Here is a 14,185-nt window from a genome sequence, read left to right as displayed (position 1 = left end):
AGAGTTAGACACGATTGCCAAGCACATTCAGAAATTTCAGCCAAAACAAGATTGCTCTGATAACACTTCTGTGTACCTCAAAGACCTTGATTTTCATTTGAGGAGATTCCCACAGGCAACAACGGAAGACAAGATTTACCTCATGAAATTGACGTCCACTCGAGAAGTAAGTGATTGGATCGACCGCCAGCCGATCCACATCTTGAATGATTATCGAGCACTGTGTCACGCATTGTCTCGTGAATTTGATGGCCCAGTATCAGCAATGAGCTTTCTTGCTGCCTGGTCAGTAAAACAAGGCCGAAAGGAATCACCCAGCCTGTATTATAGTCGCCTGCGCAAGGCATACTTTGGGCATCGTAACGAACCCAACATGGAAGAACAGGTAGAATTCAAAACACTATTTTTGAACAACCTCCACCCAAACACAAGCCGCCTCTTGGGTGTGACAACTTGTCCTCGCACGCTAAGTAGCCTAGAGCTACGTGAACTTGCATCCAAGGCCTTTGTGTTTTTACGCGAAAACGCTGCTAAATCAGTGGAATCCTCTGTTTACCATGTTGCAGGTGATTCAGACGAAGTCGAACGACAGTCCGAATCACAGCAAAGCGACGATGACATCGCTGCTTCCCCATCAAATCCTGCACAACGGCCTCAAAATGGTTCTCATCAGAAGCACCAGTACGGCCGCAGTGCACCTGCGCGGTTGAGTCATAGCTCCAGCCGTGGTGGTGAACGGGAGAAACCCTTTGCGAAAACAAAACCTCGCAAAAAGAAACCTCCCCGCACAAATAGTCCTCAGGAGCCCCCATCCACGTCAGGTGACTCCTCAATTGACAGCAACATCTGGACAAAAGTTCTTGATGGGCTGCGCAAATTGTCCAACGACAGTCAACCGACAGCCATCAATGAGCCAGAGGTGTCGGACAACACCGTTCTTTCAGTCCAACTGGATCCAGCACCTTCTTTGCCTTCTGCCAGTGCACCTGTTACCGAGTCGAATCAACCATTCAAACAGCTCTTAGGTAACCTCAAGATTAAAGGTGCATCTCGTAAGTTCTATTTGAGGACGACACTTGAACAAACAGACTATGACGCTTTGGTTGATCCTGGCGCTGACATTACAGTAATGTCCAACACGCTCTTCAACCAACTTCAAGCCATGCTGAAGAACAGTGGCCGGACGCTCCGCGTCAACCACTGCTCATTGGAGATCGGTGCATTTGCACTGACTAACACCCATCTGGACTCCATGGCAACGTTACACTGGACGATTGGACCACACAAATTGGTCCACCCTGTGTACGTGTCTGCTGTGGAATCAGTCCCGCTCCTCATTGGTCAAGATCTGCTGGGCCGCTTCAAGCCCCTGATAGATTACGACCGACGCAAAATCTGGTCACAGGTGCGGCAGCCTCTGCCAGCAGCACCGCTGACCAAAACTGCCAATTGTTATGCGGTAAGCCTAACAGAGACTTCTTGTGAACCTGTTCGGAGTGTACAAAACTCACACCAGGACTCTCACCCAGCTCAAGGGGGGACCATGCCTGTTGTCCCCGAGATGCCCTCAAGAGGTCACCTTCGCAACACCAGCTCTCCCCTCGGCCAAGTTGAACGTCCCACTCAGGGTGTGCAACTCTGCCACCTTACGGAACGCGACTTGGATTGCACCTCTGAGCTACGTATGACACAAATTGAGGCCGTTGTCCTCACTTTTGAAGCAAACCATTCAGCTTCACCGCGGACTTTGAACTTGAAATCGCACTTGAAATTGTCATCGAACAACCCAAACAACACAGTGGTTGTTCTTTGCAATCTGCTTGGCGCATTGTGCCTATTTCTGAGCAATTTGTTACCCACCCTGCCCACCCTTGCAATGCAGATGGTGCGCACCACTGCCCTGCCATTCACTGCCCCCGCTTTCGCGCCTGCAGTACTTCTTTTGGGCCACACGTTGTCAGCCTTTGTGCTCAACAACACTTATCTGATTTCAATGAACTTGCAGTCCATTGTTCTTCTCTTGCTTTTGCTCATTGTGTGGCTCACCGCCGCCGCGTGCCTTCCTCGTTCGCCTGTCGACTGCTCACCTGTTCATGCCAAGACATTCGCTTTTGGGGGTCACCTTTTGCTTCCTGTCATGGGCTTTCTTCTTGCTCCTCCGCGGACCGCACATCTCTGCCGTTCGTGGCTCCACGTAGCCGAAGGGGGGGTCATGACATCATACGCCCATGACATGACACATAGCTGTCAAAGGGAGGTCATCACAACAGGACTGGACCAGCCAATCAGGTCCAACCTCCATGACCTCACTTCCTTGGTTACAATTGAGGGACGAACCTCGCCCACCTTTGTTGACCACCATCAGCAGGTACAAGATACACCTGTGATTCTTCCTGTGGTTCATCCAAGATGACTTGGAGCTTTTAGCTCCCACCCATCAGGCACCTATGGGTGCATTTGCCTTTCCAACTGATGCAGGACCCAAACAGTCCCTTCCCAAACAGTGGTTTCAGACACCCTGGCGCCTAATGGCTAACACATTTTTGCTGCTGTTGTGTATGAATGCGCTAACGACATATTTAAAGTGGCTAGGGCCAAACCTAACCGCCATAACGCCATTGAATAGCCAATTAAATTTGTGCTTCACCCATTCGCACACCTGCACTCATACGTATGACACCATGTGCATAAACAAACTTCCTAGAAAGTGTACAGTGACTCAAATGATCTTCAGCAGACTCCCCAAACGACTAAAGCGATTGGTAAGAAATGTGCTTTTAGCTACTGCTTTTATTAGCTTCTTATTTAAAATAAGAACCTTAACTGTTAACGCTGTTAGTCCAAACACCGTTAACTTTAAAATGGCAAAACACGCGAGTCACGACCGAGATTCCTTTTGCCTAACAACGCGTAGCAAACAAATTACCAATCTACCGTCTCCCGACAAAACAACCAAAAGGACTACACTGGTCCCCAATCTGCCTAGCATCACGCTAAGCTGAACCAAACTAACCACGAGACAGTTTGTTTCTTCTCGGTGTCCCAACCAGAGCACGCTCACACGCAAGGTGTGACCGCGCTGAGACTTGACATGCTGCACTAATCTGTTTGATACATCAACAGCTCAGTTGTGAGAACGTCTTCTCGGCCTGCATGCTCCCTTAATACAGCTTTCTTTTGCCCTAGGAAGATCCAAAGTCATAGTAAGAACCGAAAGTGCCCCCTTTCAGTCACATTGACATGACATTCCTACACAGGCCTTTAGACAACTATTGGACTTCTATTTTTCACTCTCGTGTTCTTCTCCTGTTGCGTCTGTTACTTTCCCCTTCCACTCTATACACGACACGTAGTGTAGACCTAGAGGGAAAGATAACATCATAGCCAACTGCCGAGTCTAGCTTTAGCAAAGGGAGGGGAGAGGTGGGTTTGCACCAACTTTGTACTCTGGTAACTGCATTGGTGTGCTTCACCTGTCCACCTGCCGATGCCACGTCTCGAAGTGCCGACCGAAACGTTCTGTCGAAGAACGTTTCCATCGCCAAAGGGAGGATCTGTAACGATTATCGGCCGGTTGTAACTTTTTGCAACCTCAGTTCCAAAGGAATTGAGCTCCTGTGGCCTGAACATGCCACTGTGGGGGGTGGGGAGCACAAGAACATCCCCCACAAACAGCCACAAATGCTCTGATTGACACGCGCACGCGCACACACACACAAATCAGGACAGTAAAAGCCTTCTTAGAAACTTGACTTTCTTATTTTGCAACAGAACAATGAATTATGAAATGTTATGTTTGCCATTTGTGAAATGTTGACTCCATGAAATGTCATGAAAATGTTCCATTGCAGTGGCAGATTCTCCACTAAACTTTCATGTGTATGCACGTTTTAACAGTGTAAGCTAGGTAACATTTCATTTGAGGTATTCAATTGTACGTGTTGCATTGATTGAATTCTAACCTTAGAATCTCAACAAACATGGGATCCAGATTCAATCTGATTAGTCTTCCAAAATCCTCCCCCAGCTGGTAACTTTCCACTGCGGTCTCAACCGGCCCCCCTGGTGTGGAGGCCGCCGCCTTCCCAATTTAAAAGCACGCTCCCTGCGTGCTGCTCTCTCTCTTCCGCTGCTCTTTGGCTCCCCTCTCTTCCGCTGCTCTTTGGCTCCCGCTTCTTCGCTGCTCCTTGGCTCCTTCCTGGTCTCCATCGGCGCGGCTGCCAGACAAAGGGCTAGCCCAGCTAGCTTAACCTCCAGCACACGGCAACGCACAGAAGCCATCGCGTGTTGCGACAGGCGCAGCGAAACACGCTGCTTTTGGTCCCTGCACAAGGCTCAAACGGATGGTGCCTTTCCAGGCACACCAGGCCTCAACCAAAAAAAAGGCCCTTCCCAGCCAGCAGGTTGACCCCGTGACGCTCAGTTGGCCAGCCGGACGACCTGTCTCTCCCTCTCCTGAACTGAACCTTCTTCATCCCTTCTTCAAACGGGCTTGGCGAGTCTCCATCCAGGGTCCTGCTTCTGAGACCAACCCCCTCTGTAAGTGCAACTTTGCAGGCCTTCGCCCTAGTACAAATTGGTGCAAACTAGGTTGATTGTGGGTCCCATGTTGGTTCGATTTAAGAAATCCATCACCTTGGCTAAGACCGTTTCGTTTTTTCTTCTTTTCTTCTCCTTTGATTATTTTTATTATTTTAGTTCTCGTTTCATTGCCTATCATAGTAGTTAGTTTTGCTTCTTTAAATTCTAAGTAGATTATCCCACCTAGGTTAGAGAATAAACGTGCACAAAACTCAACCCCTGGTTTACTGTGTGTGTGTTTCATCAATTTATAGTGACCTCTAAGCTGAACAAAGAACTCACAAAATTGTAGTAAGGGCACAACCTTCATTTTAATGACTGATTCAACGAGGTTCTCATCTGTTATCCTGATAAAATTATCAAAAAGAGATGTGGTGCTCCGCAGGCAAGCTCAACTTAATTTGAATATTAAGTTTGAGTCTCCTTCAATTAATGAGCCAATTGATTATTAATTTAATAATTAACAATTATTGATTTAATAATTAATTGGACCGATTTCCCTTACAACTGTGAGATTTTTCTTCACTTATAACAGTAGGATAAAAATGCTAGAGGTAAGATCTTTAGCCCGAGCCCGAGCCCGACCTGGCCCGAAATTTGGGTCGGGTCTAAAATGTGAATCATTACGTTCGGGTCGGGTCGGGCCCAAGGTTCTCTCTCGCTGACTTATTTTTTAAAATAAATATGTTTAGAAAAATGAATACTAAAACGATGCGTGGATACTAAACTAAGGAATACTTGTAAATAAATAATTTGGATAAAACAGAAGGTGTCGCTGTAAGGTACATTATTCTATTTAAAGCCTAGTGGGCTGCAGTATTTCTCCGCGTAATTAAGCGAGTGCGCATTGTGGTGTCATCCAAAACTGTTATTCTACGGATCGCCACTAGGAGGTGTTAGCGGTCTTTGGAATGCGTATCACCCCTTATTTACAGCAGTAGCCACACTTTACGACAGTCTGATATGCCTTGAGGGAGTTCTGCCGTTGTTGCCTCGCGTGCACAAAAGTTGCTCTTTCGCCCTGCAATCAAGACTGAATCAACGTGATGGTATGGCTAAGTTTCACTCTCCTGAATCGTTTGACTTCACCCAGCCTTCGGCATGGCCGTCCTGGAGACAGCGTTTTTCCTTACCACAGTCTGATATACCCGAGGGAGTCTGTTAATAAAGCCCAGTTGTTGAACTTCCATGAATACGTGAATTCATGACACGCATCAAGATCTCTCTTTCACTCTCTTTGACTGGGCTCTTATTCTGTGTTCCAGCGTTATTTCGTTGTGCAAATGTATTTATCATGATCATAAAAATATATAGATTATTTTAACCTTAAAAAATCTTGCGTTGAGGGTTTCAAGATGGCGGAGTGAGCAGACGTGCGTTGGGTAGCTCCCCCAAGTCGGTTATGAAAAATTGCTTGAAACTCGACAACCAAAAGGCTAAAAATGAATAAGAATTCAAGAAAGCAAAAGAACAAGAACAAAGAGGAGGAAAAGTACGAAATGGAACCCGAACAAGAGGAAGACGTCGTTGAAGAGGACGTTAGCAAGCGAATGGAAATGGCTAACTTCACGGAGGAAATTAAGGCAGGGCTTTTCACCATTAAAGCAGAAATAAAGGAACTCAGTAGGGAGTTTCGAGAAGATCTAGCCACATTCCGAGGAGAGATGAAAAAGGAAATCAATTCGATACGCGAAGAAATGGACCGCAAATGCTCCGAAAACAAGAGGGAGCTTCAGGCCCAAGCAGCTAATATGGAGGCAGCACAGGCCCATATAGCTGAACTAGAAGAGTGGCAAGCGGATTTGGGCTCGGCGATATCGGAGATGATGGAGCGGTCACGCCAACCTAACTGATTTGGAAAGCAGGTCGCGGAGGAACAATCTCCGTATTTACGGGGTCCCGGAGGACACCGAAAATGACTCTGATTCGGTTGGCGACTACGTGGCGAGGCTGCTCAAAACTGCATTCGACTTACCGGAAAGGATGGAGCTCCATATACAGAGTTGCCATCGAGCACTGACAAGAAAGCCCGGTCCTGAAGCGACTCCAAGGTCCATTGTAGCAAACGTTCTACAATTCGACACTAAGGAATTGATCTTACAAAAAGTGTGGGGCAAGGAAAAGAAGAAGATAAAGATAGGCGATAAACAAGTATTTTTCGATCATGATTATGTGACTGAAGTCCTTCAGAAAAGAAAGACCTACGCGAATATCAAGAGAAGATTGAAACAACAAGGAATACGGTTTCAGACACCGCTCACAAAAATGAGGATCCACTGGGAAGATGGCGTGAAAACATACGAGGATGCCAAAGACGCAGCGCGGGATATGAGAGCGAGAGGATACGAGGTCGAGGACCCGGAGGAGAAAGACACAACACAGTCGACGCGCCACAAGAACGACACGGCCCGAGATGCTGCGGGAACAGAGTGGCGGCGAGCTGGCGGCGGGAAGCAACGAGTGGAGGCGACACGTCGATTGAAAGACAAACTACAACAATTTAGGAGAAAACAAGACTTTCCCTAAACAGAATCAAAGGTACACGGGTGGAATGACTACAAATCGGTAAAGTGCTATTAACATTTTTTTTGTTTTGTCTTTAAGTAAAAATACAACTTATTAAGAGTTAACAGAAAGGAGCATTTAAAATGTCTATGTTGTTATGAGTAAAATATTGTTGTGAATTTAATTGCCTGGGGCACATCCAACCGACAGGAGGAGAGAGAGGCTAATTGGGATATGTCTAGACTTAAGGGAGAGTACAGTGTTAGGTCTAGGGAGAGGCCCTCAAGCCAGAGGACTTCCTCTCCATACAGTTATTGGGGCACTGGGATAAATATAAAACAGCCCCAGGAAGGGAAACCCCCCGTTTTTGTTTTTAATTTTTTCTTTTGAAATTGAGTTGTGTGTAGATATTTGTTTTGTTTATTGTTGTTGGGGAGCACACGTGAGAAGGATTCAAAAAGATGAAAATGGATAATAGTATCAAGATAATATCGCTAAATGTGAATGGCTTGAGTACGCCAGCAAAGAGAGGGAAAGTCATGGCGAAATTGAAGAAAGAAAAAGCACAAATTGTAATGTTACAAGAGACAAATTTGTCTAAACTAGAACATGAAAAACTGAGGAAGTTTGGCTATAAAAAATGGATTCTATAGCATGTATAAATGTGGCCGCAAGAGAGGAGTAATAACTCTGATGGCGAACTCAACCCATTTTGAACTGGAAAAGGAAGTCAAAGATAAGGAGGGAAGGTTTGTCATTGTGAAAGGAAGAGTGGGGAATGAAAAAATTACATTGGCTAACATATATGCACCTCCTGAAAGTGATAAGCTTTTTTTAAACATCTATTCAATACCATTGCAATGGAATCAGAAGGAATTATAATTTGTGGGGGAGACATAAATGTAGCTCTATGTCATAGAAACGATTCAACAAGTCTAAAAAGGAATAGAAAGCAATTGTCAAGATATGTTAATATCTCAATGGAAGAGACGGGTCTGATGGATGTGTGGAGAATGGAGATACATGCATCCACTAGAGAGGGAATATACACATTATTCCGCTGCACACAAAGTTCATGCAAAGATAGATTACTTCTTTATGAGCGTAGGAGAGTGTCAACTTGTGGAAGAATGCAATATAGGAGCCGCAGTATTATCTGACCACAATCCAATGTTTCTAAAAATTAAATTGAACAATAGAAGAAGGAATACAATATGGCGACTGAATACGAGCTTAATTAATAATGAACAGAAAAAGGCAGCGATTCAAGAGGACATAATGACATACGTGGCAGAAAATGACAATGGGGAAGTGGACCCGACAATACTTTGGGATGCAATGAAAGTAGTCATTAGAGGTCAATTAATAGCAGAGGCGGCGCGAATAAAAAAGGAAAAATTGGAATCATATAGAAAATATATTAAGACACTCAGGGAACTTGAGAAAAAACTTGAAAATCAGAAAGATGAGAATGTTTATGAGGAGATAAAAAAAGATGAAAACCAAAATAAACACTTTACTGTCTGAGGAAGTAGGAAAAAAAGAATAAATTTGTCAAACAGAATTACTACGAAGTAGGACCAAGAGCGACTAAATTATTAGCAAGATGCATGAGAAAACAACAAGCTATAAATAGTATTTATAATATAAGAGACCCACACACGAAGGAATTATGTCGCTCACCAGAGCGGATTGAGAAGGTATTTCAGGAATACTGTGGAAATCTTTATGGTCAAACCATTTCAGTGGGATTAGATGAGATGGAGGAATTTCTGAAAACAGTGGAACTACCTTCGATTGGCCCTTCACAAAATAGAAAATTAACAACTAAAATAACAGAAGAGGAGGAGAAGAATGCAATTACGAAATTGAAGAACAACAGGAGTCCGGGGAGTGATGGGTACAGCGCAGAATGGTATAAAGCATTCAGGGAAGAACTAACACCTTTACTTGTGCCAGCATTCAACTGGACACTTGAAGAGAATAAAATACCACCCTCATGGAATGAGGCAATAATTTCTGTATTGCCAAAACCTGGGAAAGATAAAGAACAATGTGGAAATTATAGACCTATCTCACTATTAAATGTAGACTACAAAATATATACATCTATTTTTTTTATTTATTTTTTTATACATCTATTATACATCTATTATTTCAGACAGGCTGAATAAATTTTTGACGGAACTAATAGATGAGGACCAAACAGGATTTATGAAAAACCGACAAGCTCAAGATAACATCAGGAAAACGCTACATGTATTAGATCAGGCTCATCATGATTAACAGGACACCTTATTAATTAGTGTAGATGCCGAAAAGGCTTTCCATTCAGTAAATTGGAACTTTCTATATAAAGTAATGAGAAAATTTGGCTTTGACGATAAGTCGGTGCAATGTATTAGAACGCTCTATCATCGACCTAATGCCAGAATTAAAATAAATGGCAACTTGACAGACAGAATATACCTACAAAGATCAACTAGACAGGGATGCTGCCTCTCTCCCACTTTGTTTGCTCTCTTCATAGAACCACTAGCACAAGCAGTTCGACAAAGTGAGGAAATTACTGGTGTAACAATAAATAATATAGAACATAAGATTGGGCTTTTTGCAGATGACATTATAGCATATCTCAGACATCCAGAGTAATCCTTACCTGCACTAATGAGGCTATTTGAGATATATGGTCACCTCTCTGGATATAAAATTAATATATCAAAAACTCAGGTACTGACATTGAACTACACTCCATCAAAGCCTATTCAAGACATATATAAGTTTAACTGGAATCAAGAGAAGATTAAATATTTGGGGGTCTATATCACCAAAAACTGGAACAATTTATAGAAGGTCAATTATGATATTATTAATAAGGATATTCAAGAGGATATAAAGAGGTGGTCTACTTTAACAATGGACTTTAATGCACGGATTGAAGCAATCAGAATGAACATGCTGCCAAGGCTTCTTTATTTATTCCAATCCTTGCCAATAGAGATCCCACAAACACAGTTTGTGAATTGGGATAGGACAATATCAAGATTTATATGGGGAGGTAAACATCCCAGAGTGAAATATGTAACCCTTCAACTACCTTAAGAACAAGGAGGTATGGGTCTCCCAAATTTAAAAGAGTATTACCATGCATCTCAATTCAGATATATAGTTTGCTGGTGTAAAACAGACTATGTAGCCAAATGGAAAGGAATGGAAAGAGAGTTTGGTGGCTTCCCCATTCAAAGCCTAGTTGGGGATAAAATATTATATGAGAAGGTGCAGGAAAAGCTAGACCCCATCACTTTATTTACTCTGAAGTTGTGGTTCACAGTCATTCGAAAACAAAAAATTGAAGATATTGATCAATTAAAGTGGGTGGCATATGACACAAACTTCAAACCAAATCAATTTGACAGGAGATTTAAAGAGTGGACATATATGGGACTGACGGCATGGTGCACCTTGTTAGATAAAGGGAAAGTGAAAAGTTTTCAAGATATGAAAATAGAATATAATATGGAGAAATGTGATTTTTATAGATATTTACAAGCAAGGGATTATCACAAGAAATGGGTCCAAATGGATCTCTCGAGAAACACAAGTGGGGTAACTCAACTTTTGATCAGGACGTATAAGGGCGGATCGTTTAGGATTATCTCCATACTGTATAAGGCTTTGTTAGTAAACAAAAACTCGACTAATTATATTAAGACGAAATGGGAATCTGAACTTGACATAAAAATCACAGAGCAACAGTGGCTGGGGATGTGGAAAGCTCACCAAATGACTCCCAAAATATGTTGGACCAAAAGTGCCAACATTAAATAAATAAATACACCATTAATTAATTAAATAAAAGTGTCATTAATTAATTAAATGTGTCATTAATTAATTAAATGTATCATTAATTAATTAATTTCCCTGTGATTATTTATTTATATATTTATTTATTTATATATTTATTTATATATTTATTTATTTATTTATATATTTATTTATTTATTTATTCATTTATTTATTTCTCTAATTATTTCATGGTCGCTGTTTTGCGGTGTTTCGTGAATTTATTTTATCTGTCAAGCTCGCCCATCAAAGTTAGTGGGCGGGGCTGAGGCCTGATTCACTCAAATCTTGTCAAAGCGACTGCTTCAGCCTGAAGTGCTTGTCAACATGGCGGCTATGGTGATAGATTTTTTGCTCATATAGAGTGATCAAGGCTATTTGTTGTGCAAAACCAACATCAAAATAAAAGCGATATTTCTTTTATTTCGATAAAGTACAATTTTGCCTTGTAGGCGTTTCCATTGAAGAGTAATTTGCTTCTGAGGCGTAGTTCTCGTAATGTCCCGCCTCAACTCTCGCGAGATCTCGCAGTTCATGTAGGCGGTCGCATCATGCAACGTCACGAGAATAAATTGTTTGCGTGTTTCAGAATTGATACATTTAAGGGATTTGAAATATATCTCAAATTCTATTAGAAAAAATATTATAGATAGATGCAGGGAGATTTAAGAAGTCTTGTTTATGATGCCTGGAAACAGCATGCAGTGGCGCAGGCAGCAAGTCAAACAGCGACATCTGCTGGCTTTTAGGTCCACACGTTTGGAATGTGATAGAGTTTACTGTTTGTATGTTGTTAATTTTAATGTTTTAATTGTTTTCGTATGTTTGATTTTTATTCCATGTTGGCTACAGCAGTGTTCATTGCAGCGATTTTTTTTAAAGTACTCTCAAAATAAAGCTGAGCTGAATTTAAATTTGCTACTATTGTTAGAAACGTTTTGCATACATAAATGCAATTTTGTTTTGTGTGTTTTTTTTGCAATGTTTTAATCACTTTGGTGATGTTTGTTGTTGGACTTGCAGCAGTTGTTCAATCGAGCATTTTGCACCGTTGTGGCTTCTCGCTGAGCCACTGATCCTGTACTTCCTTTTCTCCGTGACCGGGCGGAGTCACATGACTAGTAGGAAATGCGGAAAAAAAGTGTTTCCGTTAAAATTTTGCAAAGAACTACCATTTCAGCACCTCTCAAAAAGCACCTAATGAAAGCGTAAATCTAATGTCTAATGGAAACGCACCTATTTAGGTGAAAAGCGCCACCCAGCCTATCAATTGTGTTTACTGGCTACTCACTCCGCATCAATTGACTATTGTGAAATGGATTTGCCTTAACTTGGTGAGCAGATTGACCAATCAGGTGTTAGGACCCGCCCCCTAACTTTGACGGGCGAGCTTGACAGATAAAATAAATTCATGAAACACCGCAACAGTGACCATGAAATAATTGAAATAGAGAAATAAATGAATAAATGAATAAATGAATAAATGAATAAATCATAGTAAATTTAATTAATTAATGACATTTAATTAATTAATGACACTACAAACACTAATATAGTAAAAACTAACATAACGTAAATATTTGACAGAAGCACAGCTTCCACTGTACCTTCTCTTGAGCCTTGCTCCAGGCAGCTACAGGGTCAGACTCATAACCTTTCTGGACCAACATGCGGATTAGCTCACGCTTGGATTTGTTCTCTGTGTGGACACAAAATAGGCAAGACATATCGGACTGAAGATTCTAATATTTTCACAATAAAATTAACTCTCTTACCAATTGAAACTTTCCCTTCAATCTTCTCCAGAACAAAACGAGCTTGATTGGACAGTTTAGCTGCTTCAGCTCCAAGGCTACCAATTAACCAGTCTTTTCGAAGTTTGTAGTAGTGCAGGCGCAGCTCAAAGAACTCTTTTAGAATGTCTTGGACTGAATCATATCGCTTTAGGCAACCCATGTGGTCAAACAGAACCTACGATTAAAGTAGACAGTAAAAAATATTCTACCATATTTTACCATTCTCCCATACACCATCTTTAATTCACATCATAACTGATCTGCAGTCGATTTCAAGTTGAAGGAATGTTTACCATTGAGTTGCAGGTGAGGCTGGACTGAAGCTTGAAGACTTTGTGGAGGCCTGCTGCCTCAGCTTGGGCTAGTTTTTCCTCAGACATGCGAACCACAAACTTCACAGTAGAATCTGTGTGGTACTCCTTATAATCGTTGATGAGTGATGGTGTTTTTTCGGTGCCCTGCAGCATTGGCTCCAGCACAGATTCCTTATAAGCCTGTAAATGACGGCAGAGATGGCATTTATGTTCAGGACTTCAGTTCTCATTCATCTATTTTATAAACTGCTTATCTTGTTAAACCAGGAACTAAAGTGTACCTGTGTCCATGTCCGTACGGGAAGTTCTGTGATCTCAATGGTGTTTTTGTCAAGGACTGACACTTCTCCACTAACCAGGTACTGGTTTGGGCCAAGTTCATGGATCACCCCTTTGAAGTTTTTATATCTGGGAAGCTTTTAGGAAACAAAGGTTGGACAAATTAAAAAACTCAAGTCTTGATTCCCATCCCTTCACCGTGACAGATTTCAGTACTGACATAATTGTCATGGACGCATTAAGGCGTTGTTTAATTGTTTAAAATATTTTTTTTTTAATTCAAAGACTTTACAGCCAGGGTGTAGGGGCCACTTTCTCCCGAATTTCATCTCAAATGTCTGACTTTGTCGTGGTCTAATAAGCGATAAATAACAGGTAAAAAATAATCCAGTGGTTGTTTTTTTTTCTTTTTTGCAAATAATGGCAAGTACATTATGGAAAGATTCCAATTTTGAATGGTAATCTGAAATTTCTTTTAAAAAATGTAGCCTGCGAGGGGGCACAAGCCAGGGTCTTCTTGTGCCGGTCCCAAGCCCGGATAAATACAGAGGCTTGTGTCAGGAAGGGCATCCGACATAAAACTTTGGCCAAACCAAACATGCGACTCCAATATATAACTTCTATACTGGATTGGTCCCGGGTTAACAACGCCCGCCATTGGTGTTGTGGACCTACAGGGTTCCGGTGGAAATTGGACTACTGTTGGTCGAAGAAGGAGAGGAGGAAGGTGCGTTCATAGGAAGAATGAGAAGAGGAACACCTCAAGTCTAGAACTGAGAGTAAGGACTTTGAATGTTGGAAGTATGACAGGAAAAGATAGAGAGCTGGTTGACATGATGCAGAGGAGGAAGGTGGATATACTGTATG

The 14,185-nt window shown here is 42.0% G+C and overlaps 1 protein-coding gene across 2 annotated transcripts in view; it reads right to left on the bottom strand.

Annotated features, from left to right (window-relative positions):
• Positions 1 to 14,185, bottom strand: part of top2b (DNA topoisomerase II beta) — a 724,731-nt gene that overhangs the window by 218,577 nt on the left and 491,969 nt on the right. For both annotated transcript variants that reach the window (XM_077506321.1, XM_077506322.1), the window contains exons 22-25: positions 13,321 to 13,455; positions 13,019 to 13,219; positions 12,705 to 12,900; positions 12,537 to 12,628 (exon numbers count right to left, since the gene is read on the bottom strand). In XM_077506321.1, the coding sequence (XP_077362447.1) occupies positions 12,537 to 12,628; positions 12,705 to 12,900; positions 13,019 to 13,219; positions 13,321 to 13,455 (624 nt within the window). The remainder of the gene's footprint in view (positions 1 to 12,536; positions 12,629 to 12,704; positions 12,901 to 13,018; positions 13,220 to 13,320; positions 13,456 to 14,185) is intronic.

Source organism: Festucalex cinctus, chromosome 19, assembly GCF_051991245.1.
Source record: "Festucalex cinctus isolate MCC-2025b chromosome 19, RoL_Fcin_1.0, whole genome shotgun sequence".
NCBI classification, from domain to species: domain Eukaryota; kingdom Metazoa; phylum Chordata; class Actinopteri; order Syngnathiformes; family Syngnathidae; genus Festucalex; species Festucalex cinctus.
Note: the sequence above shows the minus strand (reverse complement) of the source record. Positions and strands in the feature narration are given on the sequence as shown.